The 17014-nt window shown below is 50.2% G+C and overlaps 1 protein-coding gene across 1 annotated transcript; it reads left to right on the forward strand.

The window, feature by feature from the left end:
• Positions 1-2373: 2373 nt before the first annotated feature.
• On the forward strand, positions 2374-5239 carry FOXD2 (forkhead box D2). The gene has a single exon (XM_083742487.1). The coding sequence runs from the start codon at positions 2756-2758 to the stop codon at positions 4085-4087; it is 1332 nt and encodes a 443-aa protein (XP_083598613.1). The 5' UTR covers positions 2374-2755; the 3' UTR covers positions 4088-5239.
• The last annotated feature ends 11775 nt before the right edge of the window (positions 5240-17014 follow it).

Below are 17014 nucleotides of genomic sequence, written 5' to 3' on the forward strand. Positions count from 1 at the left end.
ATCTAATGAAGTTTTTGATTTATTTCAATGTGATCTACCCCCAAAGTAAACCAGACAGCGTATTCTATTGATTTAAGAGGGGGCCGTAAGTTGACTTGGCCGAGGATTCGCTTGGATTTCAGCCTAACCTCGGCTTCTATGCGAGTCTTCCGATTTCGCTTGGTGAAAAAGCCAACCCAGAAAAACAAAGCAGACACGTGGCGATGTGTGTGGTCGGCAGCTCTGCACTACGGGACTGGTTCTGCAAAGCTCGCTTCTCCCTTTCCCAGAGCAATTTGAACACCAACCCCGCAACACACATACTTTTTAATGCAGGGCTGGATATAAACAAACAGCAGCTGCAATATTCAAATACCTTGTGATAGCTAAGACCTATAGACAGCAGTAGGGCGGGTGAGCCCTGTCATGGGCAGGGGGAGTCCCTTAGTCCAGCGCCTATAGAAGATTGCAAGGACAGCAACGTACACTGGGGAACTGCTCGCTTCTTATGTAAAATTCCATCGTTCGAGTTGGCAATGTGCAAATTTCCTGAGGCAGGATAGAAAGGAAACCACGACCCCCCATATTTTGTGATACCTTATTTCTTGCTTTTGGAAACCCCAGGTGGAGGGGCATGATTTAGTTATAAAGTGGAAGGAGTTGAGGGCGAAACATGTGAACATAATTAACGACCTTCGCCCTGCTTTTGTCCCCATAATTCGAGTACTGCTTATTTGCCACTGCTTTCTTGAGTAGCACCCGGGGGGACCCATCAGGTTCGCTCAACCAACAGCACCGTCTGCTTCTCACATTCTGGTGCTGATAGGCCTTTATAAGCAGGTAGACGCAGCTTCATTTTCAAAAGACCTTGTTACTTGGGAAGTTAAGTTCTGTCCAAACCAGCCGGGCTTCTGTCTATGCAGAAATGTTTGAGATCCAAGAAGGGTCTGGCGGGTGGTTGTTTTTCGCGGTAGGTGTCCCTACGGCGAAGTCTTGCAGATCGGATCAGATGATGTGACAACTGGATCCTTAACATATTTGCTTGGAAGCCCTGCTTACCTCCGTCGCAACCCAAGAAGTGGGGAAGTGCTTCCAGATCCTAAAGGGATTTGAAAATAAGAAGTTCAAAGGATTTAAAAAGATCCTTCTGGTTTAGGGCTCAATTGCCTGAGTTGACCAGGCATCGCTTTCTGTCGGTATTTTTTTCCGGGCGTCGTTGCTTAGTTGTCATTTGTGGAGAAGTTGGGTTTATTTATTTATTTGGAGTTAATTACCCAGGTTAGTAAAATTTGCTGGGGAGAAAAAGGAGGCTATACAGGTCTGGCTGTTAATCCACGCCAATTCCTTCAGAACAATCGCTGGGAATAAATTAATTCTGGATTGAAGTCTTGAGAACCTTCCCCTGAATAAAGAAGTTAAGTCCCGGATCTGCATCAAGCACGTGTCTTCCAAAACCATTGAAAATATTCTTTTGCAGTTTATGTACCGTTTCTGAGACTACTTTCAGTTCACAAACTAGTTCAGGTTGAACAAGACGAACACCTCTTATGTACCCAACCCTGCGAGCAAATCTGCTTCATTTCCACTGAACATTCAGCAATGCGTAAAAGCGCGAGACTTTTCCTGGTCCACCAGGTTTCGGACGCTGTTGCGAAGGGCTTTCGACCTTGGACTTTCCAGCCCGCGATGGAACGAGGGCGGCTGTCCTGGGCCCACTGCCGTGGGTGGGGGGAAGCGTCCTGACACGCAAGGTCGCCGCCGCCAGAAGACATGCGCCTTGGCCCGCCGCCTCACAACACCAGCTCTCCAAGCCTTTCATGCGCCGTCGGCAATCTCTACAGAAAGAGATGGCTGTTGTGAAGGAGGAAGACTTCGGGGCGTTGTTGCCGCTGGTTTGTTGCGGTGCTGCCGCAGGAGGACGTATCTGAGGGGAGAATAAACCTCCGTGCGACTGGAAGCGAAGGGAGAGCTTCCCAACAGAGACAGGCAACTCTAAGGTTGACTTCGCCCCTGCTGTATCATTATTACTACTACTACAGTACTACTGCTGCTGCTGCTGCTGTCCTTATTATTAGCCACTGCTCCGAGACCCTCAGACCCCCTAGGGCGGGAAGAGCGACGCGCGAGAGGAGTCAAGATGGCGCGCGGCGGCCGGGCCACAGGGCGCCTTCTGGAACGTCTGGCGGGACTGCGAATCAGGTACCCCGCCAGGCGCAACCAACGGCGCGGAAGGAGAAGGGGAGAGGGAAGAGCCCGAGGTCGCGCGCAGCTCCGAGCGCGAGTTATAACCGCGCGCGGGCGGGAGAGCGAGCGCCCAGGGTCTGTCTGCGCGCGCCAGCACGTGACGCGCGGGCCGCGCTATAAAGGCTCCTGGCGCTCTCCGACGCCGCTCAGTGCCTGTGAGAAGTTGTGGCGGGAGGGAGCCGCGCTGGAAGGGAGGTTGTCTTTCCTTCCCCTCCCTTCTGCCCCGTCCCCCCCTCCCTCACCTCTCCTTACTGCCCACCCCCAGGGATCCCACCCCCATGGCCTCCCCCACCCCGCACCTAGCGCTCTTCGCCTGAGGGGCGGGAACTGCGAGGGAGCGCTTGCAGCCCTCCGCTGAGCCGGGGGGAGGCGGGGCGGTGGCGCCTCCTCCTGGGACTCCTCCTCCGCTCCGCCGCTAGGGGGTGGCCAAGGCGAGCAGCCCGAGCCCGAGGCAGCGCCGAGCAGCAGCAGCAGCAGCAGAAGAGAGCGCAGGAGCAGCAGCCCCAGCAGCAACCCCGCCAACGCCGTCGCCATGACCCTGGGCTGCAGCAGCGGAGGCAGCCGGCCGTGCGGCTTGCTGGCGGCGCCCTCTCCGGAGGAGGAGGACGACGACGAGGCGCTGTCCGACGTGGAAGACATCGACGTGGTGGGGCCTCCGCACGAGCACGGCCAGGCTAAGTTCAGCGAGGACGACGAGGACGAAGACGACGACGACCTGCGCCTCCTGCCCAAGCAGGCGGCCCGCGGGAGCCTCTCTCCAGCCCAGGGAGGCCCGGAGGCCGTGCTGGGGGACAGCCACGACCCGGCGGTGGCGGCATCGGCGCCAGTTGCGCCAGCCTCCTCCTCTTCTTCCTCCTCCTCTTCGTCGTCGTCGGGCGCTTCGGGGTCCGGCAAGAACCCCCTGGTGAAACCCCCCTACTCTTACATCGCGCTCATCACCATGGCCATCCTGCAGAGCCCCAAGAAGCGGCTGACGCTGAGCGAGATCTGCGAATTCATCAGCGGCCGCTTCCCTTACTACCGGGAGAAGTTCCCCGCGTGGCAGAACTCCATCCGCCACAACCTGTCGCTCAACGACTGCTTCGTCAAGATCCCCCGCGAGCCGGGCAACCCGGGCAAGGGCAACTACTGGACTCTGGACCCGGAGTCGGCCGATATGTTCGACAACGGCTCCTTCCTGCGCCGGAGGAAGCGCTTCAAGCGGCAGCAGCAGCAGCTCCACCCGCAGCCGCCCGAGCTCCTCTTGCGCGCCGCCGCCGCCGCCGACCCGGCCGCCTTCCTCCCCGGCTTCGCCTACGGACCTTACGGCTACAACTATGGGCTCCAGCTGCAGAGCTTTCACCACCACCACCATCACCACCACCACCCCGCGGCGGGGGCCGGCGGGGCGGCGGGGACGTTCCCCTTCCAGCCTCCTCCTTGCGCCCTGCCGGCGCCGCCGGGACCCGGAGCCTCGGCGGCCGCGCCGTCCGTTTTCTCCAGCGGCCTCTCGTCGTTCCTGGGCGGCGACCTGAGTTGCAGGAAAGCCTTCTACCCCGCCGGCCAGCTCAGCCCCACCGCGTCCCTCCTGCAGAGCCTCAAGGCGGACCAGGGAGCCGGCAGCAGGCCTTCCTTTTCAATAGACAACATCATCGGAGGCGGCGGAGGCGGCGCGGCCCCCCCGCCATCCGGTAGCTCCACCAGCAGCGCCCCCGCTTCGCCCTTCCCGGCGGGCCACGCCGGGGGCCAAGCGCAAGTCCTGGCGATGCTTTCTCCGGCTCTGACACCCTTACCGAACCATTTGAATCTCACCCACGAGTCCCTCCTGCAGTCCGGACAGAACTTTTCCAGCAAACTCACAAACCTCAACAGTTGTCCTTTTTAAAAACGCGACAACGACCAGCCACCATTACTCACCCCACCCCCGAGATCCTAACCCACAGCCCCTCCCGGCCTCTCTGCCCCCCTCCCCTCCATTCTCACAATTGCCCTCCCGTTGTGTTTTAAAAGGTAGGAACTCTTCCTTTTTTGAGAACTGTTCGGGCGTCTGGATCGATTCTGTGTATGTCTCTCCCCCTCTCTCTCTCCATGCGTGTTCAGGATTCGTAGTGTGTTTTAGGAGGAGGGAGGACGGGGGGGGGGCGGAGAAGAAGAACCGACCAACTCACGGATCTATTTTAAAAAGTAATGTTTCTTATCAAATGACTTCTGGCAGCTTGATTTCATTTTAAAAACAGGGCCTATTTTATTAAGGCTGGGATCTTAAGCTACCCAGGTGGATTTTCTGTGGGGATCAGAATGGCCCAATACTTCTTTTGAGAAAATGTAGGGTGCGTCCCTTAAAACGTCTTTCTGCCGCATTCTGTGCAGCTGCTTCCTGGAGAACTGTGCTTTCCCGGTGCAAATCTCCCAGGAGGGTGGCGGTAGCTTCCTAGCAGTCCGCTCCGCCATCCAAAATACGATGGGCAGATCCTAGGCATGTTTACTCAGAAACAAGTCCCACGATTCAGTGAGACTTGCTCTCGGATAGGTGTGTAGTGAGCAGCCGTAAACCTTTCGGCTTAAGTGGCTGGAGCATCAGAAATACTCCACTAGTAGCATTTCTCTCAAACAAAAAAATAATTCCCCATGTGGTTTCCTCCGCCCCCAAGGAACTGCTTAAGGAGAATGTCTGTTGAACGTAGTTAACATTGAAAGTCTCTGCCCCCCCCCAAAGAGGAAACAGGAATGCTAAAAGAAGTTGAGAGATTTCAAGTGCACATCTCAAAAGACCGTGCTACATCAGGAAGTCCCCTATTATCCAATCACCCGCCTCCTCTCCGCCCCTTCAACGTGTGTGTTTCTTGTGTATCTGGACTTATTTGTGTGTGTATATATTGTGCACCCACCAGAGCCTCCCTAGCTCTCCCTAATAGCTGTGCATCCTTTCTATTTTATTGAAAGAATTGTGAATAATTTGATGTGGAAAAGGCAACGTAATTTTTTTTGTCCACCTTTGGTGTAAATTAATAAATGTTTGTGATGTCTTTTAAAGAAACCCAGTGGGTCTCGCTATCGGCTTTCTTAACACAAGAAAGAGAAGAGAGATAAAAGCAAACTAACGACTAAAGCTAGGACTCCAGGGGTCCTCCTAAGCGAGGAGTGTCTGCGTTTGGTGATTTTGATATTTGGGTGATATTTTTAAAGTAATGCAAATATTAAAAAGTAATGCATCTTAACTATTAAACGTACTCTGGAGAGCTAACTAATAACTATATTAGGTCAGCCTTAATCGACTGTACTTTCAGTAACAATAGTAATGTACAATCTATTATTATTATTAGTAGTAGTAGTAGTAGTAAATACTGCTAATACTACTTGTAGTAATAATAATAATAATAATAATAATAATAATAATAATAATAATAATAGAGTATGCATTGGAGCAGCAATCTGCCATAGCGCTGTAACTGAGGTACTTGGTTTTTCCGCAAAATACAGGGCTGTAGTCTGCAACCGAATTATGGCCTATGCTTATGCACATGTAGTAAATGGTTCTAGTCAAGTAGGGGCAAGATCAGTGGAGTAGGAGCAGTTCAGCTTAACAACGTTAGGAACTGAACTTCCCGTTGGGAGAGGAGGGTAGGTCCTTAGCAAGCTCAGGAGGCCAAACTTTTCCCATCCCGCTGCTAATGCCCTCTTAAATTCATCATTTTCACTCTTCCAAATACATAGGTAGTGTTTCCTCAAGTTTCTTTGAAATTTCAAGTGTTAAACCATGAGTTGTACATCATACTTTTAAACTCTGGTGTTACACTTGGCAACCAATTGAACTCTTGTTTTCGGAAAATACTTGGAAGTTGCCAAGGCAGTTCCTAAAGGAGGAAAATTATACTCCCACTCCCCTTTTTGTTTTGGTTGGAAATGTTGACACATGGAAGGAGGAGGCGGGTGTGGAGAAGTGGCGGTGGAGTGGGGGCTGGCGGAGAAACCCCTGAGCCTGAAGGGTTGAACTGACCGTCTGAAACCCGAGATCCCTGCCTAAATTTTGAGGAGAAGAAAAAAGCTACAAAAGTAAACAGACTCCCCTCCTCCCCCTCCCCCTGAAATGTCTTCATATCTGTGGCCAAATGTGAAAATGCGCTGCTTTGCATAAACAAAATCCTGCCCGGATCGCTCAGGCAGCGACTGCCTGGTCAAGTTTCTGCCCTCCGCCCATGACTTAAATGACCCTGAAAGGAGTAAGTGAATGGATCGGCCTAAAGCCCCATTCTAAAATATTCATTTACTAGCTTTTACACGGCTTTAATAGACTCCCATAGAGATGGGTTTATGAAAGGGGTCGTGTGGGGTGGGGGGAGCGGTAAGGAGAGAAAAGAGGCGGATTCTTGTAGCATTTTCCATCTGTCTCTCCAGCCAGCCTCTGCCGCCGCTCCCCCCACCCCGCCCGCCCGCCCGGGCCACAAGCCCTGAGCGGAGTTTGTTGATGTTGTTCCTTGAAAAGAGTCCTGCGAGCGGTCTCGCGTCTCCCTCTGGCCCACATTTGCTTTTGAAAAGCGATCCCCTGTCAGACACTTAGTCGTCCCTTTTCATGTGCGAGTCCCCACAAAAGAGACTTACAAGGCAGGACGTGGAAAGCGGGGAGAAGAGAATGAGGCAAAACGAATCTATTTTCCAGATTGCTGAGCACATGGTTACAAATCGAAGGAGCTTTGTAGCTCTTTCTACTCTCCTCCGCCACCTCCGCGACGCGTCATCTTCTCCCCCCCCCGCCGCCGCCACCCTGCGACCCTGAGCTTCTGTCCAAATTGTTAAAACTGCTGTGTAAACCTGGGCGGCGAAAAGGGTGGCCTACCCGTTTCCAGCGGCAAAGCTTTGATGACGTTAGGATATATTTTCTGTTGGGTAAATAGCTTCCGCGCTCTCGCTTTTTCTGCATAGGTTTCGGGTTGTAAATAAAGAGTGCGTGTCCGTGACTGCGTGGTTGGGGGGCAGTCTGAGCGCAAAGTTGTCCGCGCAGGGCGCCTTTTCACAAGGCGAAAGGGGAATATTTCCATCATTAGGCCCTGAGTTGCAAACAGCTGGCTGCAAAGATGCAGATAGGATTGAATCTGATTCATTAGTCACGTGAAACCAATTTCTGGGTCCAATGTGCAGATATTTATTGCGGATTAGGCAAAGGAAAGGGAGTGGGAGACGGGTAACAAACTAGCAGGGGCCGCGCGTGTGGGCCTGAAGCGTTCGGTTTTATGCGGATGGTCGGCCGGATCAAACTCCCTAGGTTAGGTCAACTGCGAAGAAAATCCCATTGATTTCAATGGAGCTTACTCCATCGCACAGGAGGCTTGCGGGAACGCTTGGAAACGACCCCCACGGAAACGCGCCCCTGATTTGCCGCTCAGTGTGTAGTGTGTGCCTAGGGTTACATAGTGTAGCCGCCCTGCAACGGTGGTTTGTTTGGATCACCTCTTCCAAGCTACTGGCGTCCCTGAAAAGCATCTATTTCCGTGTGGAGAGAAGTCGGCAAATCCGTGTCAAATCTTTCCTCCGTGGGACTGAAATCTCGAAGGACTCCCGAGCAGTTCCGCGTAATTCTCAGGGCGCAATCCCGCGGCGTAAAAACTCCTGGCCTCTTTCCCGCGGCTACGACAGTAAACCGAACTTTGCACAGTCCTCCTCTCTGTTAAGGCAGGACCGAGGCGCAGAGTTCAGAGGTTAAAGGTTATAATGCGTAAGCAGCTTATTCCAGAGCTGGAGCCTCCAGTAGAACAATCGCAAAGTAAGAAGCCCGAGGGGCTGACTGCAACCCTGGCCTGCATCTGTTGCCTCTTGCCCTGGCAGGAGTGCGGCGCCAGGGAGAGCGTGTGAGTCCTTCTCCCTTGCATGTGAAACGAATGCGGTGGATCTGGACTCACAAAAGAGGCCAGGCTCCTCTCGCTCGCCCTCATCCCCTACGATCAGGTGATGCTGTTTGCTTTAGGGGAGCTGTTAGGTCGCTTTCTTTCCTCTTCTCCAGTCCGTCCAAGTTTCCCCCTTGGTCGATGAGAGAAGGCCAGGTGTGAGGATGGCGTGGGAAAAAGGCATGTCCGTCCTTTGGACCACGAGGTGAGCTTCTGAGCAAGTGTGCCAGTTTCCTAATCGTCGCGTGGAGTATGTAGGCAGAGTAGCGCGTTGCGTGTAAAGAACCCAGAGTCGGTTTCATTTTCCAGTCGCACCACAATCGCCCCTTTCCCTTCAGAAGAGCTGGCTCGGCCGCAGGATCGAAGTCCGATGGATCTCCAAGCGGGTCGGGGTGAGCGCGGCGAGAGAACACCGCTGGGGATTTTTCTGGTTTCTCCCTTTTTTTTTTTTAAGTGGAAGAACATCTCGAACTCGAATTATTTTCCTAGAAAATCGGTAGCGGTTTTTCCCACTGGGGCAGAATAGATCTGTTTTGTAGAAGACTGAAACGTTTCTTGACTGTTGTATGACAGGTTTTATTTTACCGCCTTTCGCTCCTTTGTTACCTCTAAATGTCATGCAGGAGGACCAACGCGAAATAGGCAACAGCAGCCCTTCCCCCTCCGTTCCCTGGAATAAGCTGCTTCTCCGCCTTAAACAAAAGAGAACAACGCAGGACTTTTAAGAGGTCCTCGCGTTTAGATGGGTAAAAGAGAAGGTACCTGGGAAAGGCGAATAAAGCTCTCCCATCCCACCCGCAAAAAAAAAAATCTTCCCTCGCTATCCGTTTTCCGTTCCTAAGGGCAGATTTTAAGATCCAGGTGCTGATTATATGCCCTGGAGGGGTTGCTGTTCTTTCTAGGCGCTGCTCACGGTGGGATCCAGTGACAGGGTTTGCGTGGAGGTGGGCTTCATGGCAGTGGGCACGCGCAGCCCATCGTTTTTCTGCAAAACCCTGGCCCAACAAAATTTATCCGAGACCAGGCCCATTATTTCCACTCTGCTGGAATTTTTGGCGGGTGTTGTTGTATCATTCTGGTTACTTTTTCTGTGCATGAAACGAACATGTATCTTCAAGATCGTTCGTGCTCGAGCCACGACCCCAAAACTTAGTCGGGCTGGCCTCCAGGAAACCATCCTGGATTCGACCAATTCCTTCCTAGCGCTTTCCTTGAACTGTTGACAAGCTGTGGATTTGGGGGTTCCGGTGGATTGAATGGGACGCAGACCCTTAACGCTCCTGCTGGCTGGATGAATATTGTAGAGCGGACTTAAGGTGTGCTCTGTTTCCCCACTCCGCCTTCCATGGGATATCCAAACTCTAAGACATTGTTCACTGACTTCTCCTTTAAAGTGGAACCGGGAACACGAACCTGGTAAGAAATATTTTGTTGTTGCTGTTCAGGAAGCTTTAAAAAACAGGTCAGTGAAACGATCTTGTCTTGAGTTAGAGAAGGGCGTGTGGAAGAGCGCGAGAGAGAGATCGTCTTGTTCGGTCCGGGTCTGAATAATGATGATGATGATGATGATGTGAGAGAGGGGTTTCTGTGCTTCTTCCTCTCTCCCGCTCTGGCGCTAAACTCGGCCTCGGCCTCTCCTCCTCCTCACAATCGGGCCCTTCTCCCTCCTAAGTGGATGATCATCTTTTGCCCTTTTCTGGTTCCCATTACTGCCACCACCAGGAGCCCGCAGGCGCGTTGGAAAGTGACTTGGGGAATTAGGAAGGGTCAGGATCGCAGCCCCCTTGACTGTATCTTTTGTTTCTAACCAGCATCACGAAAATATTTGGAGCGTGACTCGTGTGTGTTTGTGTTTGTGTGAGAGAGAATCGCTACGCAGTGAATGCATTCTCTTTTTAAGCCGGCGGTATCCCTCCTTCGCTCATAATGCGCAGAAATCTTCACGGTACATTTAAGGCCTTAATTATAGGAGCTATTTCACTTCGCCTTGGGACTCTTAAAATCACTACCAGAGAGGGATATTTTTCTTCCTATCAATAGACCCCCCTCCCCTTAAAGAGATATCTAGACAGAACAGGCTTATCACCCCGCACTCTTTTTTAAAAGGGAAAATCCTCATTAATGACCAAGTGAGAGAAAAGTTATATTAGCCAACAGCTTATTAAAACCAACAACCCCTTAAAAACCAAAACAAAGCAAACCTTTGGAAGGACACACTACATTCGACTTGCCGCATAACAATGTTGTTGTTAGGACTTTTGTTGTTGATGGCAGGGTATGTAAACAACAACAACAACAAAACCACCTCACCATAATTTTCTTTTCACTTCTGGGATATTTTTGTGCAATTCTTTCACTTCAGAACCAATTAAAATCAACTCATCATAATTAGAGTCTTTTGGATGTTAACCTCTACCCTATTATGTTTTTTTAAAAAAATGTGTGTGGATAGGATGCATGGGATGTAAAAGCAGAGGTGGAGAAATTGAAGCGGTGCTGCCCGGAGATTAGGTTCAGGGGAGGGAGTCAGTAACTTGGCACCCTCCAAAAGCCGCACAGGGATTCGAAAACTGCTCCAGAAAATTCTAAGCTCTTCATCTTCAGCAACAATTCTGCAAGTTGCAGCGGGGCGGGGCGGGGGAGGGAGATGAACCGATTTTAAAGTACTTCAGCTTCAGTGGAGTGTGGATGGGCTGTTAATTAAGGACGATCATTTTTTCTCAGAAAGGTACTGCCTGAGAAGCGACGATGTTTTGGAAGGGCGGAACTGCAGGGCGACCACCCACTATCTCCATCTGTATAGTAAATCGCGGACATTTAAAAGAGGGGAAAAAATCTCTCTGTGTATGTTTAATGGAAACATCAAAAGCCGCATTCTTCCCTTTGGTTCACTATGCCTAACGATTTGGTTGAAGGCTTAGGAAGTGTGGTGTGTGTGCGCGCACGGGGGAGGGGGGTTATTACCCACTTAGAGAACTTTTAAAATGCGGTCCATCTTCCCAGGAAGACTTTGAAAGGGAAGTTTGTAACACTGATTCGGGGGTGGGTGGAGCTGGTAGCTGAGAGGGGATGAAGCAGTCGTTTCCCCCTTCAGTTTTTGAGGCAGGGCAGAGCGGGGAAGCGGGACAAGCTGGGTTGAATAAAAATGATACAAAGGGGAGAGTGACTGGGGAGAGCGCAGGAAAGTTTTGCGGAGTTGGCTATTTCCCAGGGCATCTTTTCATTCCGAGAAAAGGAGATTCCGCTGCTGCGCTTGTTCCCCCAGAAGGAGTGATGCAGAGGCGTTCGCCTTTAGGGACCGGCTTCGCTGATTTATTTTTTTTAAGGAGAGGGGGAACTGAAGGGTGCTTCTTCAGGGCATCCGGGATGAGAGAAGCGCTTTCCCAAGCGATTGGATTCAAGCTCTTTCATACCTCGAGGCTGGATGGTGGTGAAGCTTTTATTGGATTGCTCAGGAGCGGGGCTTGTCCGTGTGGGAGGGATGTGAATTAGTTAACTGAGCAGGACCAAGGGAAATATACCAGTGCGGACCGCATCCAGGGTATTTATTGATAATAACAGTGTATTTCATTTTGCTCCTTGTCCTCTGGGAGGAAGTGGGCTTGCAAACCGCTACACACTTTCCCTTGGGGGGCAGTTTCGTTAGTATTAACGGGAATTCCTTGCGAGTAAACAGGATTGCACTTGAAGCTGTGAGAAACACATAGAGAGCACAGGACAGAAACGGAACAGAACGGAACAAAACAAAACAAAACACAACACAGCACTGCTGTACTTAGCAGACTCCAGTGTGGCCAGCCTTAATTTGTGCCAGAGTTAAAGTCCTGGAATCTGAGTCCTGGGCACGTGGTGAACCTGAGCATGTGTAGAGTGCCTCAATCCTGATTACTAAGCAGTTGCTTTCAAACATCCCCATTTGGTTTTTCGCCCAACTGCCATCTTTGGGCATCTTTGGAGGAAGGCACTATGGAGCAAAGAATTAAGATAGCAATCGTATGGTTATACATCCGCTTCTATCTCGCCTATTTCTGGGCAGCACAGAACCCTGGTCAGGGCCAAGCGAAGTTAGTTCCCGCTGCTCCAGATCCGCAGGCCTCATATACCCCACCTAATGTCTCTAATAACATCAAGGAGACCATTCGGAATAACTGATTTGCGGACTGAAGCCTGCATCAAGTCAGGTGGTGATTAAATTGCAAGCTACCTTGGACAACCAGGGCATTAGATGTGCTCATGTTTATCCCTAGCGCTTTTGCCGATTTCCCTCTCCCCCCCCCCCCTTATGCAACTAAAGCAGATGGAAAATAGGTGGACTTCTTGGCACAGCCAGTGGAAACTTTAGCTACAGGTCCTTCTCTTCCTTCATTGCAACCCAATAAAGTTGGGATTTAAACAATGGCGAAGAGGGTTGTGCCATTCTTACAGTGCTGTTGTTTTTTCCAGAGTATCAGCCAGGCTGAGGAGTTTTGAAGGGGCGGGGATGGGGAGTGAAGGCCCGCGGTGTTTCTAGAAAGGAAATGTTTGTTCTGAGTGTTTGCTGCCTGGGTCCCAAGAGCTCTTACTTGGAAGTAAGTTCACTCGAAATCGACGAGGCTCCCTTCCAAGTGTCCTGGGAGGGCCCGTCGTAAATCAAGGACTCCTCACGCCCCTAGGGTGGAATCCCATAGTCTTCAATGTGTTTTAAGACTGGAGTGTGGAGGTGTTTAGTCGCTTCCATACGATTCAGGGCTTCACCTTGCCTCCCTTGGAGAGGAATTGAAGTGTGGCACTAATATAAAACTGCCCTCCTCTGATCTGACAAGATAATTAGGAGGGGATGATCATTCCCCCCCCAACCCACATTTTCTGACTTGATCTTCTTGGACTGTTTCACCTTCCTTGACTTTATCCACGTCTGTTGTACCAGGCAGCCCAAAGTGGGACAGAAGTCGTCGGATGTAGTGCTGCTGCTGCTGCCTTGGTGGCATTGAAGCTGACGCGGAGTTTTAAAAAGGCTTAAATTCAAACGCTTCTGTCCGGGGTAGAACCTGAGCTGTGAACATGTGAATTTGATTACTGAGAGATTCGTTTCAAACGCAGGACCGGATTAAAAAAAAAGCCGTGCATGCTTTCTGTACGGCTCAGCCGTCCTGCTCCTTGGGGGTGGGGAAGTGGGGAGGGCCTCTAAATCCCAGACCTCATCCCGGTGGTCTTCAGGAATAGACGGAGAAATAGCTCCTATCCAGCGGGACAGAGGGGAAGGCTCATGCATGTCGAGGAGCCTCGGTCGTAAAGATATGGCAAGGCACCTTCTAGTTTGGGAGGTCGTCTGCACCGCTGGTATTAAACTATTTCAGAACCTGCAAGTTTCCCAGCGAAGGAGGTCGTGGGAACTGCAGTTCTTCGGAGGGAAGGGATGGGGAGGTGGGGAATGATTTCTAACAAATCAGGACCACACCAATTGACGATTGCTAGAATTACCAGGGAGCGGGAACCACGATTATGGAACCATTTTCTAACCAGTTTAAACGGGTAGTGTAGATTCTAACCTTCTATGAACCAGCTAATTTTTCAAGTGATCGTGGGACAGCAGCCCAAAGCGTGCAGGCTTTTACCTGATTTTTTTTGGAGATATATGCAAGACAAGAGTAGCTGGCTCAGAAAAATAAAAGTAACATTCTAATTTAATATTTGCATAACTCGGGCTACGAACCCGGATTCCTTTTTGTTACTCCAGACTAGCTATATTGAATAGGAAGGAGTGATTTTAAAAAGGAAACTAGAATGGTTATTTTTTACTACAGGCAAAAATAATTCAATTTTATGTATTTTAATTAGAGGGTGGAAAACTTATAAGTTTATCAAGGAAGGGCATTAGTCTGAAACAGGGTGGGCTATTACATTCTCTCCCCTCTCTCCGTTTTAAAACCTGCAGAGTTTGTACCTAAGTACTTGGCCTGTTCTCCGCCCGTGACTCGTAGCTTTAGTGAGCAGCGGCAGCACGTTTAACTTTTATTTTATTTTTAATTTTCGCCCTCTGCCTAGCTGTGGCAACAGGTGCCAAGAGGAATTATGGTTTGTAACAGAGCCTTTGATCTCCCAGCTTAATTCAAATGCAAGATCTAATGGCTCGTGATCGCCTTTGGTAACCCCAAGGGAGGGAGAGAGAGAGAAATATCGATCAAATAATTTAGCCTGGGAGCTGTTAAGTTGCTTTAAACAAAACCCTTTAGAATGGAATGGAATTTGAAGTTAGCGCTTGCTTCCCCAACCTCTACTTTTTCTCCAGTGTTGAAATTAAGTAATCATTTTTTTTCTTTAATAAACGTCACTACCCGTTGGCTTAATTTTCTGATTGCGTGGTGTTTGCTTTGGCAGGTCATTTACTTTGCTATTGGCGCGAAATATATTGAATCTAGGCGCTAAATATATATATATATTTGGGGAATTGGTTTCCAAAGCCCATCCCCCCCCAAAAAGCCCCGTCTTGTAAAATGCAGTGTAAAACTCCATTTTAGGAGACAGCCGAGATCCTTCACTTGAAAGATGCTCTCTGTTCCCTCTCCGAAGCCTCCCACTCCCACCCCGTCGCGGATAAGATTGCAGGTTTTTAGAAAACGTTTCTAGTCGAGGATTCAGCTTGCTAAATGAAGACTGTGGAACAATAATTACTCCACCCCCTAAATTGATAATGATAACAAGAGCAGAGCGTTGTCCCTGGCATCTGGTAGTTTATGGATATACAGCTGCTGAACATGGAGGTTCTATTTAGCTGTCCTCTATGGTCTAATCCTATTTTTAAAAATAATTAAAAAAAAACACGTGGGCACATTAGGTGGCGGCGATAATCTCGCTTGATGGCTTTCAAAATAATCTGTTTTCGCAAAAGCGATCCTGTTCTTGAGTTCTTTCTCACCCCGTATTTATTGGAGCTTGACTCTCTTTCAGAATTTACTATACAGGGATGCAATGCATCTATTCTACACCCTTCGGCTGCAGGGCCGCTGCGGGCTTGATTCAACTCATTTCCCGGCCTTGGAGATGTTGAGGCCCACGGATGTCAACCCAGCAGCTTCCTTCTCTTCCGAGTAGCTGCGTCTTGCATTCGGGTGTCCGGGGACCTTTTGGACACGGCGATTTAGTACTTGAACAGATTAAGGTTTCTTCAAGTGCCTTGTGAACTGCGCCCGCGGGAGGGACGGAAGGGCCAGCGAAAAGTTGCTTGTGAGATTCGCAGGAGCTGGTTTGCGCCGCGGATAGAAAAGATCCCTTAAGAATCAGCGGCCCAGTGAGGCTGCCCTCCTCCCTGCGCCCTTTCCAGCCCCGGAGGTGGACCATAGCCCGCTTGATCCGGGCAAGAGGTTAATAATAATAACTCGCCCTTTCTAAGAAAGATGCCCTCGTCCCAAGCTGCCTCGTTTCATTCTCTCTCTCTCTCTCTCTCTCTCTCTCTCTCTCTCACACACACACACACACACCTCGCCAACTAACACTGATTCTGGGACAATACTACTAATGTCCGCCAAGCGTTTATTATCGCAATTCATCTTGCGTCACTTGCTGTCATGCTGTAGTGCTGGACTTCCAACCTCTCCCAGCATTTTCCTGTTGCAAACGTGTCCTCCTGAATGACGGAGAACGAAGGCTGCAACCCTGGCCAGGTTTCCGAAGCAGGTTCCAGTTATGTCATTCAAAGCCCCCTTTGATGCTGTCTGTCTGGCTCTAACCCTGCCCATCCTCTCATCCTCTCAGGGTCCCTGGGTCAGGCAGGTCGGTCTTCGTTATTTACCCTTGGGAACCCAGTCTCAGACACAAGCTGCTTGTTTTAACGCCAGTCGGAGAGTAATTGACAGACTTGGGCCTCGAACTCAGATCTTGCATCAGCCCCTCCACCCCCGCATGTTGCACCCGAAGTGAGATGTTTCGGGGGAATTTCTAGGATTTTCACCATTCTGTCCGCTAGACCACACTGCTTCTGGGTGTATTCTAAGTACACGCGCTGTGGGCGCTGGGGTTGCAAGATTCTCCAAGCGTCCTGGCATAGGATCCAACTCCTAGGGGCCGAGGCCCCTTCGCCCCCCCCTAAAATATTTGAAGGGGGCGGGTCCCCCACCAAAGTTGATTGCTATTGATTCAAAAGGTGTGCGCGTTCAGCGTCTTGTGATCGAATATGTGGGGCGGGGCTCACCTTCCCCATCCAAATATTTTATTCAAATTGGCACCCCTGCACCCTGGGGAATTTGTCGCAGACGCGTGAGGAAAGAATCACTGCTGGGGCTCATCAGTTTATATCTCTGGAAATCCTGGAATTATCTAAACTTGGTTTCAGATTTCCCAGTTATCTGAAGGCAAAGGGAGAGCCATACAATACATGGTTGCGAATAATGTAGGGTGAATGTCAGCAGCAGGAGGAAAGCGTTCAAGCTCCAATCGTGGCTATTTGTTGGAAAGCGGATTGGCCTATGTTAGTTGCTCTGGAGGAGGCCCAGTATTTGATATCATCATCATTATATCCTTTAGCTACGGCCGACTTTTGAAGTTTTTGGATCAGAACCCAGTAAAGGATTCCACTCTCAAATAAAACATTCCCCAGCGTTTAAATGTCCATAATGGCTCTCCTCTGTGAATTATAAATCTCAGTCGCGTGACTCTCCCTCCCCTCCCTTTTCCTTGATCATATGATGGGGGAGCCGTGTAAAACGTATTCCTCTAGGTGGAATGCCTCTTCTCAACCTAGTCGCAGGAAAAACCAACTTTAAAAAAAACAACAACACACCAAACAAACAGTGAGAGGGTAGGAAATTTCATCACCTGCCTTCCCAGCGCCCCAAAGTTGAATAGATTCACTCCTGTGCTGTAGTTCGAACTTTTCTACTCGAACAGTGGGGCTGGGTCAGACAGAACAAACATGTTTTATACGTATATTTCAGCCTTACTTTTAAAGTAAATGGACG

The sequence above is a fragment of the Podarcis gaigeae genome (genome assembly GCF_964106915.1).
Source record: "Podarcis gaigeae genome assembly, chromosome: 6".
NCBI lineage: Eukaryota > Metazoa > Chordata > Lepidosauria > Squamata > Lacertidae > Podarcis > Podarcis gaigeae.

What these genes read in the sequence shown, in the direction of transcription:
- FOXD2 (XM_083742487.1), top strand. Translation starts at nt 2,756, where the DNA reads ATGACCCTGGGCTGCAGCAGCGGAGGCAGCCGGCCGTGCGGCTTGCTG.